The following is a 16,201-nucleotide window of genomic DNA, read 5'->3' as shown; positions in this document are numbered from 1 at the left end:
TCGTCATCCCTCTGCTGTTGCTCCTACGCACTTTTTGCTGCGTTTTCTGAGTTCCTGGTGGTCCAATCAGGCAGTAAAGTGTCATACAAATCGAATCTGAGACCATAAATTTTTTCCCCAAAAAATAAGTAAGGCTAACCCTTTTGTATTTTTGGCGAAAATTTTCGTGGCTTTGAAAAGTGCTGGAATAAATTATTTCTGGCACTATTCCGACGTAATTTTGCGAGAGAAATCGATTGAGCGCAGTCCGAATAGGCAGCGAACAACGAATCAAAAGTTACAGCCAGAAAACAAGTTCATGTGTTTTAGATATTTTTCAGCTGGTGCTTTTTCCATCGTTGTTTCTCTGCTGTTGGTCCTACGCACTTTTTGCTGCGTTTTCTGAGTTCCTGGTGGTCCAATCAGGCAGAAAAGGGTCATACAAATCGAATCCGAGACCAAAACTTTTCTCCCCAAAAAATAAGTAAGGCTAACCCCTTTGTATTTTGGGCGAAAATTTTCGTGATTTTGAAAAGTGCTGGAATAAATTCTTTCTGGCACTATTCCGACGTACTTTTGCGAGAGAAATCGATTGAGCGCAGTCCGAATAGGCAGCGATCAACGGATCAAAAGTTACAGCCTGAAAACAAGTTCCTGTGTTTTAGATATTTTTCAGCTGGTGCTCTTTCCATCGTTGTTTCTCTGCTGTTGGTCCTACGCACTTTTTGCTGCGTTTTCTGAGTTCCTGGTGGTCCAATCAGGCAGAAAAGGGTCATACAAATCGAATCCGAGACCAAAACTTTTCTCCCCAAAAAATAAGTAAGGCTAACCCCTTTGTATTTTTGGCGAAAATTTTCGTGATTTAGAAAAGTGCTGGAATAAATTCTTTCTGGCGCTATTGCGACGTAATTTCGCGGGAGAAATCGATTGAGCGCAGTCCGAATAGGCAGCGATCAACGGATCAAAAGTTACAGCCAGAAAATAAGTTCCTGTGTTTTAGATATTTTTCAGCTGGTGCTCTTTCCATCGGTGTTTCTCTGCTGTTGGTCCTACGCACTTTTTGCAGCGTTTTCTGAGTTCCTGGTGGTCCAATCAGGCAGAGAAGTGTCATACAAATCGAATTTGAGACCAAAAATTTTTTCCCCAAAAAATAAGTAAGGCTAACCCCTATGTATTTTTGGCGAAAATTTTCGTGATTTTGAAAAGCGCTGGAATAAATTCTTTCTGGCACTATTCCGACGTACTTTTGCGAGAGAAATCGATCGAGCGCAGTCCGAATAGGCAGCGATCAACGGATCAAAAGTTACAGCCAGAAAACAAGTTCCTGCGTTTTAGATATTTTTCAGCTGGTGCTCTTTCCATCGATGTTTCTCTGGTGTTGGTCCTACGCACTTTTTGCAGCGTTTTCTGAGTTCCTGGTGGTCCAATCAGACAGAAAAGTGTTACACAAATCGAATTTGAGACCAAAAATTTTTTCGCCAAAAAATAAGTAAGGCTAACCCCTTTGTATTTTTGGCGAAAATTTTCGTGATTTTGAAATGTGCTGGAATAAATTCTTTCTGGCGCTATTTCGACGTACTTTTGCGAGAGAAATCGATTGAGCGCAGTCCGAATAGGCAGCGATCAACGGATCAAAAGTTACAGCCTGAAAACAAGTTCCTGTGTTTTAGATATTTTTCAGCTGGTGCTCTTTCCATCGTTGTTTCTCTGCTGTTGGTCCTACGCACTTTTTGCTGCGTTTTCTGAGTTCCTGGTGGACCAATCAGGCAGTAAAGTGTCATACAAATCGAATTTAAGACCAAAAATTTTTTCCCCAAAAAATAAGTAAGGCTAACCCCTTTGTATTTTTGGCGAAAATTTTCGTGATTTTGAAAACTGCCGGAATAAATTCTTTCTGGCACTATTCCGACGTACTTTTGCGAGAGAAATCGATTGAGCGCAGTCCGAATAGGCAGCGATCAACGGATCAAAAGTTACAGCCAGAAAACAAGTTCCTGTGTTTTAGATATTTTTCAGCTGGTGCTCTTTCCATCGGTGTTTCTCTGCTGTTGGTCCTACGCACTTTTTGCAGCGTTTTCTGAGTTCCTGGTGGTCCAATCAGGCAGAAAAGTGTCATACAAATCGAATTTGAGACCAAAAATTTTTTCCCCAAAAAATAAGTAAGGCTAACCCCTTTGTATTTTTGGCGAAAATTTTCGTGGTTTTGAAAAGTGCTGGAATAAATTCTTTCTGGCACTATACCGTCGTAATTTTGCGAGAGAAATCGATTGAGCGCAGTCCGAATAGGCAGCGAACAACGAATCAAAAGTTACAGCCAGAAAACAAGTTCCTGTGTTTTAGATATTTTTCAGCTGGTGCTCTTTCCATCGTCATCCCTCTGCTGTTGCTCCTACGCACTTTTTGCTGCGTTTTCTGAGTTCCTGGTGGTCCAATCAGGCAGTAAAGTGTCATACAAATCGAATTTGAGACCAAAAATTTTTTCCCCAAAAAATAAGTGAGGCTAACCCTTTTGTATTTTTGGCGAAAATTTTCGTGGCTTTGAAAAGTGCTGGAATAAATTATTTCTGGCACTATTCCGACGTAATTTTGCGAGAGAAATCGATTGAGCGCAGTCCGAATAGGCAGCGAACAACGAATCAAAAGTTACAGCCAGAAAACAAGTTCATGTGTTTTAGATATTTTTCAGCTGGTGCTTTTTCCATCGTTGTTTCTCTGCTGTTGGTCCTACGCACTTTTTGCTGCGTTTTCTGAGTTCCTGGTGGTCCAATCAGGCAGAAAAGGGTCATACAAATCGAATCCGAGACCAAAACTTTTCTCCCCAAAAAATAAGTAAGGCTAACCCCTTTGTATTTTTGGCGAAAATTTTCGTGATTTAGAAAAGTGCTGGAATAAATTCTTTCTGGCGCTATTGCGACGTAATTTCGCGGGAGAAATCGATTGAGCGCAGTCCGAATAGGCAGCGATCAACGGATCAAAAGTTACAGCCAGAAAATAAGTTCCTGTGTTTTAGATATTTTTCAGCTGGTGCTCTTTCCATCGGTGTTTCTCTGCTGTTGGTCCTACGCACTTTTTGCAGCGTTTTCTGAGTTCCTGGTGGTCCAATCAGGCAGAGAAGTGTCATACAAATCGAATTTGAGACCAAAAATTTTTTCCCCAAAAAATAAGTAAGGCTAACCCCTATGTATTTTTGGCGAAAATTTTCGTGATTTTGAAAAGCGCTGGAATAAATTCTTTCTGGCACTATTCCGACGTACTTTTGCGAGAGAAATCGATTGAGCGCAGTCCGAATAGGCAGCGATCAACGGATCAAAAGTTACAGCCAGAAAACAAGTTCCTGCGTTTTAGATATTTTTCAGCTGGTGCTCTTTCCATCGATGTTTCTCTGGTGTTGGTCCTACGCACTTTTTGCAGCGTTTTCTGAGTTCCTGGTGGTCCAATCAGACAGAAAAGTGTCACACAAATCGAATTTGAGACCAAAAATTTTTTCGCCAAAAAATAAGTAAGGCTAACCCCTTTGTATTTTTGGCGAAAATTTTCGTGATTTTGAAAAGTGCTGGAATAAATTCTTTCTGGCGCTATTCCGACGTACTTTTGCGAGAGAAATCGATTGAGCGCAGTCCGAATAGGCAGCGATCAACGGATCAAAAGTTACAGCCAGAAAACAAGTTCCCGTGTTTTAGATATTTTTCAGCTGGTGCTCTTTCCATCGTCATCCCTCTGCTGTTGCTCCTACGCACTTTTTGCTGCGTTTTCTGAGTTCCTGGTGGTCCAATCAGGCAGTAAAGTGTCATACAAATCGAATCTGAGACCATAAATTTTTTCCCCAAAAAATAAGTAAGGCTAACCCTTTTGTATTTTTGGCGAAAATTTTCGTGGCTTTGAAAAGTGCTGGAATAAATTATTTCTGGCACTATTCCGACGTAATTTTGCGAGAGAAATCGATTGAGCGCAGTCCGAATAGGCAGCGAACAACGAATCAAAAGTTACAGCCAGAAAACAAGTTCATGTGTTTTAGATATTTTTCAGCTGGTGCTTTTTCCATCGTTGTTTCTCTGCTGTTGGTCCTACGCACTTTTTGCTGCGTTTTCTGAGTTCCTGGTGGTCCAATCAGGCAGAAAAGGGTCATACAAATCGAATCCGAGACCAAAACTTTTCTCCCCAAAAAATAAGTAAGGCTAACCCCTTTGTATTTTGGGCGAAAATTTTCGTGATTTTGAAAAGTGCTGGAATAAATTCTTTCTGGCACTATTCCGACGTACTTTTGCGAGAGAAATCGATTGAGCGCAGTCCGAATAGGCAGCGATCAACGGATCAAAAGTTACAGCCTGAAAACAAGTTCCTGTGTTTTAGATATTTTTCAGCTGGTGCTCTTTCCATCGTTGTTTCTCTGCTGTTGGTCCTACGCACTTTTTGCTGCGTTTTCTGAGTTCCTGGTGGTCCAATCAGGCAGTAAAGTGTCATACAAATCGAATTTGAGACCAAAAATTTTTTCCCCAAAAAATAAGTAAGGCTAACCCCTTTGTATTTTTGGCGAAAATTTTCGTGATTTTGAAAACTGCCGGAATAAATTCTTTCTGGCACTATTCCGACGTACTTTTGCGAGAGAAATCGATTGAGTGCAGTCCGAATAGGCAGCGATCAACGGATCAAAAGTTACAGCCAGAAAACAAGTTCCTGTGTTTTAGATATTTTTCAGCTGGTGCTCTTTCCATCGTTGTTTCTCTGCTGTTGGTCCTACGCACTTCTTGCTGCGTTTTCTGAGTTCCTGGTGGTCCAATCAGGCAGTAAAGTGTCATACAAATCGAATTTGAGACCAAAAATTTTTTTCCCAAAAAATAAGTAAGGCTAACCCCTATGTATTTTTGGCAAAAATTTTCGTGATTTTGAAAACTGCTGAAATAAATTCTTTCTGGCACTATTCCGACGTAATTTTGGGAGAGAAATCGATAAAGCGCAGTACCAATACGTTGCGAGCAACGGGTCAAAAGTTACAGGCGAAAAACCAGAACCTGTGTTCTTCACATTTTTCAACTGGTGATCTTTTCGTCGTCATTTCCCGGCTGTCGGAGCGCTTATCTCTGAGGTCGAGTTTCACCAGGTAGCGGACCTGGAGCGCCGAAATTATGGAGCGCTAGTCCCGGAACTCGACGTGCACCAGGAAGCGGACTTGGAGCGCAGGATCCAGAAGGTAGAGAACCCGGTACCCGAAATCTGGGGAGCGCGATTTTCATACGTCCGCTCTACTGCGTGGTTGTTTCCAGACTGAGGAATTCGACTAGCTGATTACTGTAGATCGATGACGTCAAGAGAAGAAAAATTTCGGGAGACGTCACTTTCTGAAAATCCGATCATCCAAACTATGGTTTTGAACTTTAATACCATGTATGATGTATGATGTATGATGCATGATATGACGAGATGTATCATGATTTTAGTTCTCACATTACACACAAGAAATATGCACGTTATCTTTCCTGCCGATTCAAGCGACTAGGTCCTTCGATGGTCAGCCCTTGACTAAAGACATATATTCTTCATTTAACGGGTCTGCTAATAACGCTGCCGTTCTGCGACAGTTGGATGATACAAATTTGCTTGTACCTTTCAAATGTGTGTTAAAATACACTTGACGTTTTGAGAAGCTTCATTCTTTCTCTCCTTACCAAAAAAAAAAAATCGCCCACGCAAGCGCACGACGATTTTCGGTTGTCACACCAAAGCCCCTTAGGGCACGGCGTTAGGGTAACTGTCGTTATTTATTCATCAGTCACCGTAGGAGGTGTTTGGCGGTGGTTGAAGGTGATCGGCGGAGGTCGAGGAAGACGATAACGACGTGGCGGTCGATGGACGGCGAGGAGTAGGAGGACGGTGCCGAGGTGGACGAGGTGGACGAAAGTGGTCAGAGGTGGTTGGACGTGTTCGGAAATGGTAGGAGGTGGTAAGCGCTAGTCGGAGGTGGTAGGGGGCGCTAGAAGGTGGTCGGAGATCGCCGTCGGCCGCAGGGGATAGTAGGAGGTGTTCAGAATGGTAGGAGGAGGTAGGAGGTAGTAGGAGCTGGTTGGAGGTTGCAGGAGGTGGCAGGGGCGGTAGGTGCTAGTAGGAGGTGGCAGGGGGTGGTAGGAGGTGTTTGAAGGTGGCAGGCGGGGTTAGGCGGAGGTTGGAGAGGGCAGGAAGTGTTTGGCGGTAACTGGAGGTGATCGGCGGTCGACGAGGAAGACGTGGGTCGGGGGGTTGGGCGAGTACGAGCAGGAAGAGGGGGGGGGGGGGGGGGAGGACGAAGGTGGGTGGAGGTGGTTGACGGCGGTTGGAGGTGCTCGGTGGTATTTGGGGTGGTTGACGGTGGATGCGGTGGTCGTCGGAGGCGGTTGGCGGTGGACGCGGTTACGCGTCTCCTCACGGGGATCATCGAGCTGATGAACATTTCTAAGTCGCAGTCAACAGTCTTACGTACTCACTTTGTGCCGACTCAATCTCAAGCTTCCATACCGACACTACTTTAGTTGCTAGGAATGTCGGCGAGAGCCCGTTAGATAGAGTCGATAGAGCAAAACCCTTCTACGGTCCCAGGCCCACCCGGGCTCACTTGGCCGCCAAAAACTGGTCACAAAAATTTACCTAGGGGTAACAGTCTTTATATTCTTCAACGTAGTGGAATACAATCGATTTAAATTTTAGGATCCAAACCACTCAGGCAGTCCATTAGGGTGTTGAACGTAACTTGATCTGTAGGATTTCATTTTGATATTTTATTACGCATAAGTTTTTCCAAAATGCAAGGTTGATACAGAAACGGTAAGGCGGACAATACAGGCGCGAATCAGAATTTTATTTTCAATTCTCCACGTGCAAGGCAATGCTCGGAGCCAAACAGATGAACGACATGTACAATAGTTTACTTGTTTTTTTTTCCACTTCGAATCAAACCATAGTGGTGAATGCTCGTATGACAACAAATATGTCGTATTGAAAAATCTTTAGTCGTCCTCGTCCTCTTTGGTGGCCTTGAGGCTTCCAAAAACTTTCGATGGAATGGCTTGTTTCTCTACCGGTACATCTAGAAAAACGAGACACCATCAAACTGGGGATATTCGTGTAAGAGGAGTTTCGTTCCTAGTGAACAAGAAGATGTAATACTATACCCTCTTCAATTTCTTTCTCCTCATCTTCACTGTCGTCGTCCATGTCAATGTCTATTTCATCTGGATTGTTCACTTGACGTTCGGACTTTCCAGCTCCTTCAGTTACTCCTCGTACAAATTTGATATTATCTTTGAATCCGGGTTGCGCAGCAGCATCTGGAAGGAGGAACGATAATTAGACATGAGTCATTTTACAAATTTTTCTTTAGGTTCGTACACTTAACCAGAAACTGACCTGTACTGGTTGAGGGTATCTTGTTGTCCAAAAGTCGCATAGCGTCACCGGTGCCAGCACTGTCATCGATAGAGAGATTTGTCGCACTGTTAAGCATCTGTGCTGACATCATGTTTACTTGGGTGTTGTACATTGCTTGCACGCTTCTCTTGATTCGCAGCATTTCCCGCATCGTGTCCTCATTGCCGTGGCGGACTTCAAACTCTTTCCAAACTTGCCAGAAATTAGACGTTACCTAAGGAACAAGAACCACTGTGTTACTTATTTGCTGCTCGTACAGAGCATTGAGAAAGATAACTAAAATAAAGTTAAGCAATTCGCTAACCCGGGGATCGCATATTTGACTGCAGTGAGCGTAAATCGCCCTCGCTCGATCGACTTCACCGAGCTTAGTTTCCATCTCTGCAAACCGGAGACACATCTCCCGCGTATTTTCTTCATTCAGAACTTCGATCGCCTTTTCATAGATCTGCCGCGTCTTCGGCACTCCGTATATATCAGCGGCTTTCTTTATGTATATGTTGAACATCTAAAAGGAATGAAAAATTGAAAAAACTACGCCCAACAAACTTTTACCTATTCTTTCGAACACCGTTACCCACCTCAAATCTTTCTTCTGGTAAAACAGCGCTAGTCGCTCGCTCGTATACGGACATCGCGTGCCTTGCTAAGCCATGTTCCTCTTCCAGTTTCGCGTACAGCAAATAAAGAGCTTGATAAACAAAAAGAATTTAAATGTCGTTTAAAATCAAGACGGACAGGCTTTAGGTAAAATTTGGTATACCTATTCAATTTTAGAACAAACTTACCCTTCGCATACTTTGGTGGGCAATGTTCCAAGCATTGTTCAAACAGATCGCGAGTTCTTTCCAATTTCGTTCCCTCGTATCTTTTCAGGAATTTGGTGAGGTACGTGTTCCATATGTCATATACATTTGGCCACTTAAACAGAGCAATACCCTTTTCGTAGGCCTGAAAGAAAAAAGCGTAAACGTCGAATATTCCGCGATATGTAGATACAAGGTGTATTGCTACATGCTGAGAGAAAAAGAAATATCCACCCTGAAGGCTTCCTCGAAATAGTTATTCTCCTCCAAAAATAGACCATAGTTTATGATGATCTGCGGCGTCGCAATTTTGAGATCTATGATCTTGTCATACACAGCCTTGCACGTCTGAAAGACGAAAATTCATCTGTAATCAGCAACTCAATGTTGACCAGTTTTATTGACAATCAATAGATATATTACATGGTGTACCTTGAATGTACCAAAGCTCTCCTCGAGATCAGCGTACATGGACCAGACTTTAAGTGACTTGTACAATCTCATTTGAACGGTCTCAGTCTCGTCGTGATACGCAACTTTGCGTGAGGGCATGGTGGTTGCCTTGTGCATAAGCTTCAAGGCCTCTTTGCAATTGCTAATTACAAGAAAATGGAACACCATAATTACAGTAAATTCCTAAAATGGAATTGCAACTATTTGTAATGATCAATACTTACTCGTGCCTGATCTCCATTTCGGCCCACTCGCACCAAACGGAAGCAAGATCATCAACCTTCGTGTATGCGACGTGCGTCGCTTTATCGAAAACAACTCTGGCATCTGCGATCTGTCCATTCTCTTCATAGAATTTGGCAAACGCAACCCACAGTGTGTGCAACTTGCCAACTGCCTGTTGTGGCAACACCGTTTGAACAGCCTCTGTATACGTGTTGATTATCTGAGAAATTTCATCTGTTAGTGACTTGATCAACCAAGCAGAGATGTTGACGTTTCTTCGACTTTGGTTACCTCATGAGGTTGCCCCTCATAGAGCATGACTCGTTTGTGCCATTCTTGAACGTTGTGCGGATTTTGCCTAAGCAGCACACTGTTCAGCAACAACAGTCTTCTCTCCATGAGGTGTTCAAATCTTGCTAATCGAAGTTCGAGTTCAATGTCATCTATAAAATCATAGAAATTGTAGACAATAGATAATCTCACTTGGGTCAATGAGCCAAGTATTTAAGACTTACCTTCTTCGGTTGGATTGGGATTTTTGGCAGCATCCTCCATCCTCTTGCTGAGGCTGAGTTCCTCAAACTGGGCATACGCATCAAACACTTGGGTAAAGTCCCTGACAGTGGAAACTGTCTGGATTGCTTCTTCGTAGATATCTCTGGCCTATGGAAAAAACAACCTTTTGGTCCAAGTACAAAGATCTCGTTCACTGTTTTGCGAATTGTAAAAGATACTTACGCGCTCAAAAAGGCCACTACGAACGTAATAATCAGCCAATGAATTCCACAGTGGACCCAACTGATCAGTATATCGCCTCAATCCACCTCTGATTATTGCATCAACGTTCAAGGATTTTATTTTGGTAGGATTCTTTGATATAAGGTCGCAGAGCTCGTTCCACAGCTGGTGGTTCGATTTACCATGCTTTGACACAAAGTCGTCCTGGTTTACGATTTGGGCTAATTTGACCGCAGCTTCGTCCAGTCTTCCCGTCGATATCAAATACTCTATGTATTCCTCTGCATCTTCTGGAGCTAACTGCAACCATGTGACTTAATCCGTGTAGTATTTGAGTACCATTTCATGTTAGTATGAAAATAAATCGATCGGGGAGTACTCACCTTCAGATATCTCCTGAAGACGCGTACAGCTGTTTCATATACATTGTGTTTCTTGAGGAAGCCAATGTAAAGTGGCCAGACACGATGATGCTGCGTGATGGGAAGAGCCCGAAGCGAGCGATCGAATACCTGACGGGTCCTCGTGATGTAACACTGATCGGTCATCAGGGTGCAATAGTCCATCCAGATTCGAGGCATTTTGTGCATGAATACAAGTGCTCGTTCAAAAGCATTGTTTACATCCTCGTAGAGCGGGTCTGTCACGCAGCGTCCCTTCAGCTGTTTTACCCTCTGACGCAAGTAGTTATACCATAACTTGTAGCTATAAAATATTTTCATTTAGTGATCGTTCAAAGTATAGAGCAACTCTTTGCTCACCTTCCCGGCAGCTCCTTCAAGGCTCGTTCATAGACAATATTGAGGTTAACGCTCTTCGTGCTCTTCAAGTGATCAATGTAGCGTTGCCAGTGCTTAACAGAGTAAGGATTCCGCAGGATTTCCTCCTCGTAAGGCAGATCCTCCTCATTCTGCGAGAGATAACGAAGGTTGCTGATTTGTTTTTTGAGGTTAGGTTTAGTTACCGAAAATATTTAAAGGTTATACTCACGAAGATGTAACTATTCCCATCAGAATCCTCTCGCTGCATCATCTCTGCTCAAGTAATGACTAGACCCGGCTTTTATTCTCTTCAAATTAATAACAATGCGACATAACTGTAACACGTATAGCGTTGTATAGCACGACCTAACTTAGCAAGTAATACCGCGTCAAACAACCCGAAACTACCAAAATGATACAGACGCAGACGGAGCAGACGGGGAATCGTTGAGTTGTTTCCGAATCTATTGTGACCGTAAAGACACCAGAGGACGGCAGTCCTATCGTCGAATGTCAACCGTAGGAATTGGGATTGAACAGTTTCACCTTCCAAATTATATCTCGCTTGCAATGAAAGCAGCGAAAACCAACCTTCCGTGCTGTTTGTAAAATAATTCTAGTAGTAGAGGTAAACAAACACACTTTGAATACTTTCTCTTCCGTTTTATCATGGAATTACCAGCTACATCGTCTCTGCAATTAGATGCGGATTATACACGTACACTTCTACATGCACCCGACTATCGATTCCTCTCAGCTCCTCTTAAATTCATTTTTATATATTATTTTAAGACTTTAATTCGTCCATCACCAATAATTCACGCATTACTTAGTAAAAATGGCAATTAAACAAGTACAGACAGCAATTATGGAGTCAAAATGCGTCACCTTTGGTATTTTGATCGCTTAATTATTATACTCTTGCTGTAATATGCGTGTATACTTTACATGAACCATGCCTACTGTGAGGATGACTCATACAGTATAAACAAGGGTGCGTATTTCAAACTTATAGAATATGGATAAAAGCTGCTTTCCTCTTCTGCAAGCCTCTTTATCGTATATCGAAGAAAACTGATGCATTCTGGCATTATGACACCAGTTTGCAAGAACGAATAGGTATAATAGAACAGCGAAGAGATGTTAAAAGCTCGTCAAAACCTTGAACGCGCGTCTATAACGCACTTATTTATAAACGCAGCTTTGCGTAACGCGCGCGCTGTATGATATTGTCTAGCGCGGGAGGGCAATAATTATATGTATATCCGCGTGTAAGAACTTGCACAATTATTTAAACCACGATCTCGCCACCGCTGCCGCCGACATACGTTTATTCTGGTGGAGCATCCTTCCGCTGCTGCTGTTCATCTCGTTTTTTCTCGTCGCCGACTATCGGGACAAGGCTTCTAATCTGCTGATCGCGAACACGAAGATCAACCACGCTCAGGTAAGGTGCAACAATCGAGGTACGTCGGTTAGTTGCGTTCGAATTTGCACCTGCGTAACGCGAGGTCTCGCGCCGATTTGGGCACAGAATGATAATCATCAGCTTGTAAGCCGGAATAATCATGCCTCGCAACGGTGCTCTGTAATTTTTAATGTAATTGCTCGAACACAATTTGTTCAGTTACATAACTTGACCGGCCTCGGGATTTTTCAATAAATTAAGAACACGCGTGCGATCGTCGAACGTATAAATTCATGCGAAAGCGAATCATCTAACAGCCGGAATTGGACGGATGCCAGTAGATCGTATAATTCAAAAATAAAATTCTCCTAGCTGTGCGAGTTATCAGCTCTACTCTTATACCGCTCGTGGTTCAGAAACCCACGACTACTGACCCAGCTGTTGGTTTTTTAGGCGCCGAACCAGGAATCACACGTTAGCAAAAAATCGAGAAGGATGACTGTTACACTGTGGGTCGTCGGCGGTCCCGGATGCGGGAAGGGCACCCAGTGCGAGAAAATCGTTGCAAAGTACGGCTTCCTTCATCTCAGCAGCGGTGATCTTCTTCGGGACGAAGTCGCCAGTGGCAGTCCAAGGGGCGCCCAACTCCAAGAGCTCATGTCCCAAGGCCTCTTTGTACCATCCGTAAGTTGCGGGACATTTGGCCCGAATTCCTAAAGAGTTCTCTTTCGTCTTCTCGTCTGTCTTCGGACAACATCAAATCAAATTAGCGCGTTCTAGTTGCAATATGAAACGTTGCATATGAAGTCAAAAATATGTCTTTAAAAAAAAGGTATTCAATGGTTTATTTTGTTAATCACCAATTATACAGGACGTCGTCCTCGGACTGATCAAAGAGAAGATAAACAAGGGAAAGGAGGACAAGGTCCCGGGGTTCCTGATCGACGGATACCCACGGGAACTTAGCCAAGGGCTTGAATTTGAGAAAGAAGTAAGAATTTTGCTTTCCATAATATTTTCCAGTTGACCAAACGCATCCGCGACGCATATACTCAATCCTCTAATTATTCCATCGTAGATCGGGCCGGTGGACCTAGTGCTCTTCTTCGACGTGGCGAACGAGACTTTGACAAAGAGGTTACTGGGTCGTGCGGCCTCGTCGGGAAGAGTCGACGATAATGAGGAGACAATCAAGAAACGCATAGCAGTATTCAACGAGAAGAACGGGCCGATCGTCGAGCATTACAAGGACAAGGTTGTCAAGGTACGTATGTACATATGTACAATGCATGTGACCATTGGAGTTTCATAGCTGCAATAAATTCTTACACCGATATTTAACTGTAATGATTTATCGTTACATTTTCTGCTAGATAAATGCCGAGGGCGCGGTCGAGGACATCTTCGCCGAAGCGAGCAAAGCCATCGATGCCGTGAACAAGGTTTAAAATCCGCAAAAGTTCCCTAATTTTCCCCTTCATCATCTCATAGACATAATATAGGATTTTATAGCAAATTATTTATTCACGTATTTTTCGTAATATCACGAAACTAGTTCACGCACAATTACACCCCAATGACGAATAAAGATATTGATTAGTTGAAAATTTCAATTGTTGTTCATTAAAATCCATAAAAATCAATATTAATCATAGACGTCGGTTGCCCAATTTTCAAGGACACTGGGCAGCGTCACTAAAGTTTGACATCCCGACCCGATGATAATGAACACGAGTCTGTCATTATCAGGTGACATTGTCTACCGTTCAATGTCCACAGCCAGGATGTGCAGCCATTTAATTACGCATCCACATGACAATGACGAGTAAATTGAACACTGCATTGTCTGCGACCGTAGTTGCGTATCCGCAACCGCTAATGTCGTGAAAAATCAGCGTCAACTGTAAATATATCAAGGGTCGAGTATAACGAAACGATTCAGGCAAATTTAGTTGCTATAATTTGAGTCAGGCATGGTGCTCTGGATGGTCCTGGTGCTCGTCGTCGCGAGCCGGGTGAGCTGGACTCCGGCGAATGCTCAGTGCTCGCAGATTTCATTTCGCAAAGACCCGGTTTACGCCTTGACGAAACGATGTACGCGGTCGACCGCAACACCGATATCGAGACGTAATTTAGAGGACCTGAAAAGCTGCAAAGAATTTGCCGTTTCTAAAAAGGCTTTGGCGTTCAACTTTCGTCCGAAGAAATATGCCTCAAACATCACGATCAGCGGTCAGCTAATATAATAATTCTGCCTGAATTAAATTACACCGCGGCTGTTCAATTCGTATATCATTTATAATCATCAGATAATTGCATCGCTTTGGAATGCCCGATGGAACTGCATCCTCAATCGACCAGTTTTGTCAAGGATTCGAGATTCGAATACTATAGCGCGTACGGCGGCAACGTGGGTGAGAATAACATTGCAGATGAATAAAGGGCTTCATCAAGGCATTCTACGCCAATTCAATCAACGCTTACCTTGATCAAAATTTCTACTGCTACAGATTTTTACAGAAATTGGAACATTTCGTATTATTTCGTACAAAACTGTAAGTATGCGTAGTTTATCGGAAAGAATTTTTAATTTTCTTTAAAAATTGTAGTAGCTTGTGGATTCTTTACTGAAAAAATACACATTTTCAGAAAATCTACAAGTTTTTATGAAAAACTGCATGTTTACAATTTTGTACGAAAACAATTTTTTGTGCGAAATTGTCCAAAATGTCCCAATTTCCCTAAAAAATCGCAGAAAATCGTAGAAATCATTTTCACCAGGGTGACCCTTACCTAATTATCTAATAATATTCTCCAGATGAAATGAATTCTTAGCATTTCTTGCAATTTTGTACATTTCGAATAATTTTATTGAAACAAATTTTGGAAAAAAGAAATAAGTTTGAAAAATAACATGTAGTCAATATATTAAGGACTTCATGTAGTCAAAACTAGCAGATAAAAAGTCTATAATGAATTGTTGGGTATTTCCTTTATACCAAGAAATGCAATAAAAAATCAAATCGGTTAGGAAGCAGAGATTGCAGGTTGATTTGGCATGGAACGCCACATTTGCGCTTATGAAAACATGCTGCAGGGTTAAGTCCACCAATTATCAAATACCCAATTCAGATTCGTCGTTATATATAATGACTTGAAAGAAATATATACTCGAGCATCTCACAGGAAACTAAAGCGAAATCAAAATTAAGATCTTTACAAGTACCAGTAAAAATTGGTGAACTCACAACTATTGCTAGTTCCACCTGACAAATAAACTAAAATGAAAGACCAGAATAGTGCGATTCGGTGCCCCTCAACTGCCTGTATGTTGCAAACTGGGAATAGCATATGGACATGGAATAAAAGCAAGCTGCCTACCAACATTAGGAGTGTTCAGGCTCGCAGATACCCCATCAAACTACAGCACAGCTCGCGAGAAGTGCGCAGCTTGGGGTGGAAAATTGGCGCATGTGGTCAGTGCTGTTCGCACAGATCTCCTAGCTACGTTGATGACCGGGAACATCAGCACAGCGTTTGTAGGACTCAGCAGTCAAGGCAAAGAGCGGCTCTGGAAGAACGAGTTTGGTATAATAATATTGCAATGATCGATATACTCGACTGGATATAAGGTTGAAGAAATAAATAAAAAAAAAGGGTCGCTCAGTCTTGAAAAGAAATCTCTGCAGATGAGCTTCTGGACTGCTTCGATTTTCGGGGATGGGCACAGCGGGAGCCACACTCGAAACGAGGATGTGTTGCTCTGGGCAAGGACCGAGCGTGGAGAGTGGTATCGTGCTATGCCTCTTTGCCATCCCTCTGCGAAATACTGCCCTCAGCTTCACCGCAGAAATTGTCACCATCTATAGCCTGCGGCAGTCTCTCAGGTACAGGGAGTATGAGAAAGCAAGTCGGTCAGTCTGCAAGGAATGATACAGCCCACAAGTAATTATACTATATTAATTGGGTTTATTCAACAATGATATAATGTCATAAGTTAATTTTATATATTTATATTTTAAAGTTCAATAAATCGTAGTGCTTCTATGCTCACCTAAATCGATATTACTTTTCGCTATGTTTTACAATCTATCGATTTTTTTTTTTTAGTTTCTTTAATTACAACAATTTCCAAGAGAAATTCGTTTCAATTCATATACTAATTACAATTTTTTTAAATTTAATATCTCTACTCTTTAATGCGGCTTGTTCCTTCAATATCTTTGTTGAACCAATAACAGATACTTTATTTCGACCATTTTTATTATATGCTTAGGTATAATGGATCTTCATGCGGAGTATTTCTGATCCGAGAAAAGATTTTTTTCTTCTAAATTCTCTATAGGTATAGGAAAAATAGGTAGATACATCTGATTAAGGACTTATGTATATATTTATATATGTGTATATATTATATATACACACACACATATATA

At 42.2% G+C, this 16,201-nt stretch overlaps 3 protein-coding genes and 1 long non-coding RNA gene across 7 annotated transcripts; 2 read left to right on the top strand and 2 right to left on the bottom strand.

Annotated features, from left to right (window-relative positions):
* Positions 1–6,784: 6,784 nt before the first annotated feature.
* LOC107224136 (pre-mRNA-splicing factor syf1 homolog) lies at positions 6,785–10,922 on the bottom strand. Of its 2 annotated transcripts, XM_046741682.1 has the most exons (16): positions 10,781–10,922; positions 10,587–10,692; positions 10,358–10,506; positions 9,980–10,301; positions 9,597–9,896; positions 9,374–9,521; positions 9,150–9,301; positions 8,858–9,078; positions 8,613–8,775; positions 8,415–8,528; positions 8,163–8,325; positions 7,956–8,065; positions 7,679–7,882; positions 7,354–7,588; positions 7,119–7,274; positions 6,785–7,033 (listed from the first exon to the last, which is right to left on the bottom strand). In XM_046741682.1, exons 2-16 carry the CDS (start codon positions 10,626–10,628, stop codon positions 6,954–6,956), a joined length of 2,559 nt encoding a protein of 852 aa, XP_046597638.1. In that variant the 5' UTR covers positions 10,629–10,692; positions 10,781–10,922; the 3' UTR covers positions 6,785–6,953. The 2 variants fall into 2 exon arrangements, with proteins under 2 accessions (XP_046597638.1, XP_015519566.1); XM_015664080.2 differs by lacking the exon at positions 10,781–10,922 and having other exon boundaries at positions 10,587–10,765.
* On the top strand, positions 10,849–13,372 carry LOC107224120 (adenylate kinase isoenzyme 1). Of its 3 annotated transcripts, none has more exons than XM_046741683.1 (5): positions 10,849–10,985; positions 12,219–12,449; positions 12,637–12,756; positions 12,844–13,029; positions 13,139–13,372. In XM_046741683.1, the coding sequence occupies exons 2-5, from the start codon at positions 12,261–12,263 to the stop codon at positions 13,211–13,213; spliced, it is 570 nt and encodes a 189-aa protein (XP_046597639.1). In that variant the 5' UTR covers positions 10,849–10,985; positions 12,219–12,260; the 3' UTR covers positions 13,214–13,372. The 3 variants fall into 3 exon arrangements, with proteins under 3 accessions (XP_046597639.1, XP_046597640.1, XP_015519539.1); XM_046741684.1 differs by lacking the exon at positions 10,849–10,985 and adding an exon at positions 11,604–11,804; XM_015664053.2 differs by lacking the exon at positions 10,849–10,985 and adding an exon at positions 11,671–11,804 and having other exon boundaries at positions 12,204–12,449.
* Positions 12,227–15,235, bottom strand: LOC124294752. Its single transcript, XR_006904685.1, has 2 exons — positions 15,147–15,235; positions 12,227–12,509 (listed from the first exon to the last, which is right to left on the bottom strand). It is a non-coding gene; the product is annotated as an uncharacterized LOC124294752 (long non-coding RNA).
* On the top strand, positions 13,574–15,817 carry LOC107224118. Its single transcript, XM_015664052.2, has 4 exons — positions 13,574–13,997; positions 14,075–14,179; positions 15,114–15,353; positions 15,455–15,817. Exons 1-4 carry the CDS (start codon positions 13,739–13,741, stop codon positions 15,712–15,714), a joined length of 864 nt encoding a protein of 287 aa, XP_015519538.1. The 5' UTR covers positions 13,574–13,738; the 3' UTR covers positions 15,715–15,817.
* Positions 15,818–16,201: the final 384 nt, after the last annotated feature.

This window comes from Neodiprion lecontei, chromosome 5, assembly GCF_021901455.1.
Source record: "Neodiprion lecontei isolate iyNeoLeco1 chromosome 5, iyNeoLeco1.1, whole genome shotgun sequence".
In the NCBI taxonomy this organism is placed as follows: domain Eukaryota; kingdom Metazoa; phylum Arthropoda; class Insecta; order Hymenoptera; family Diprionidae; genus Neodiprion; species Neodiprion lecontei.
Note: the sequence above shows the minus strand (reverse complement) of the source record. Positions and strands in the feature narration are given on the sequence as shown.

Bases quoted from the DNA above. Each gene is read 5' to 3' on its own strand.
- LOC107224136 (XM_046741682.1), bottom strand. From the start codon at position 10,628: ATGATGCAGCGAGAGGATTCTGATGGGAATAGTTACATCTTC. The intron at 10,302-10,357 runs GTGAGCAAAGAG...AATATTTTATAG, and splicing joins TTGAAGGAGCTGCCGGGAAG to CTACAAGTTATGGTATAACT. The intron at 9,897-9,979 runs GTGAGTACTCCC...ACATGGTTGCAG, and splicing joins TCTTCAGGAGATATCTGAAG to TTAGCTCCAGAAGATGCAGA.
- LOC107224120 (XM_046741683.1), top strand. From the start codon at position 12,261: ATGACTGTTACACTGTGGGTCGTCGGCGGTCCCGGATGCGGGAAGGGC. The intron at 12,757-12,843 runs GTAAGAATTTTG...ATTCCATCGTAG, and splicing joins GGCTTGAATTTGAGAAAGAA to ATCGGGCCGGTGGACCTAGT. The intron at 13,030-13,138 runs GTACGTATGTAC...ATTTTCTGCTAG, and splicing joins ACAAGGACAAGGTTGTCAAG to ATAAATGCCGAGGGCGCGGT.
- LOC107224118 (XM_015664052.2), top strand. From the start codon at position 13,739: ATGGTGCTCTGGATGGTCCTGGTGCTCGTCGTCGCGAGCCGGGTGAGC. The intron at 13,998-14,074 runs GTCAGCTAATAT...TATAATCATCAG, and splicing joins CTCAAACATCACGATCAGCG to ATAATTGCATCGCTTTGGAA. The intron at 14,180-15,113 runs GTGAGAATAACA...AACTGGGAATAG, and splicing joins CGCGTACGGCGGCAACGTGG to CATATGGACATGGAATAAAA.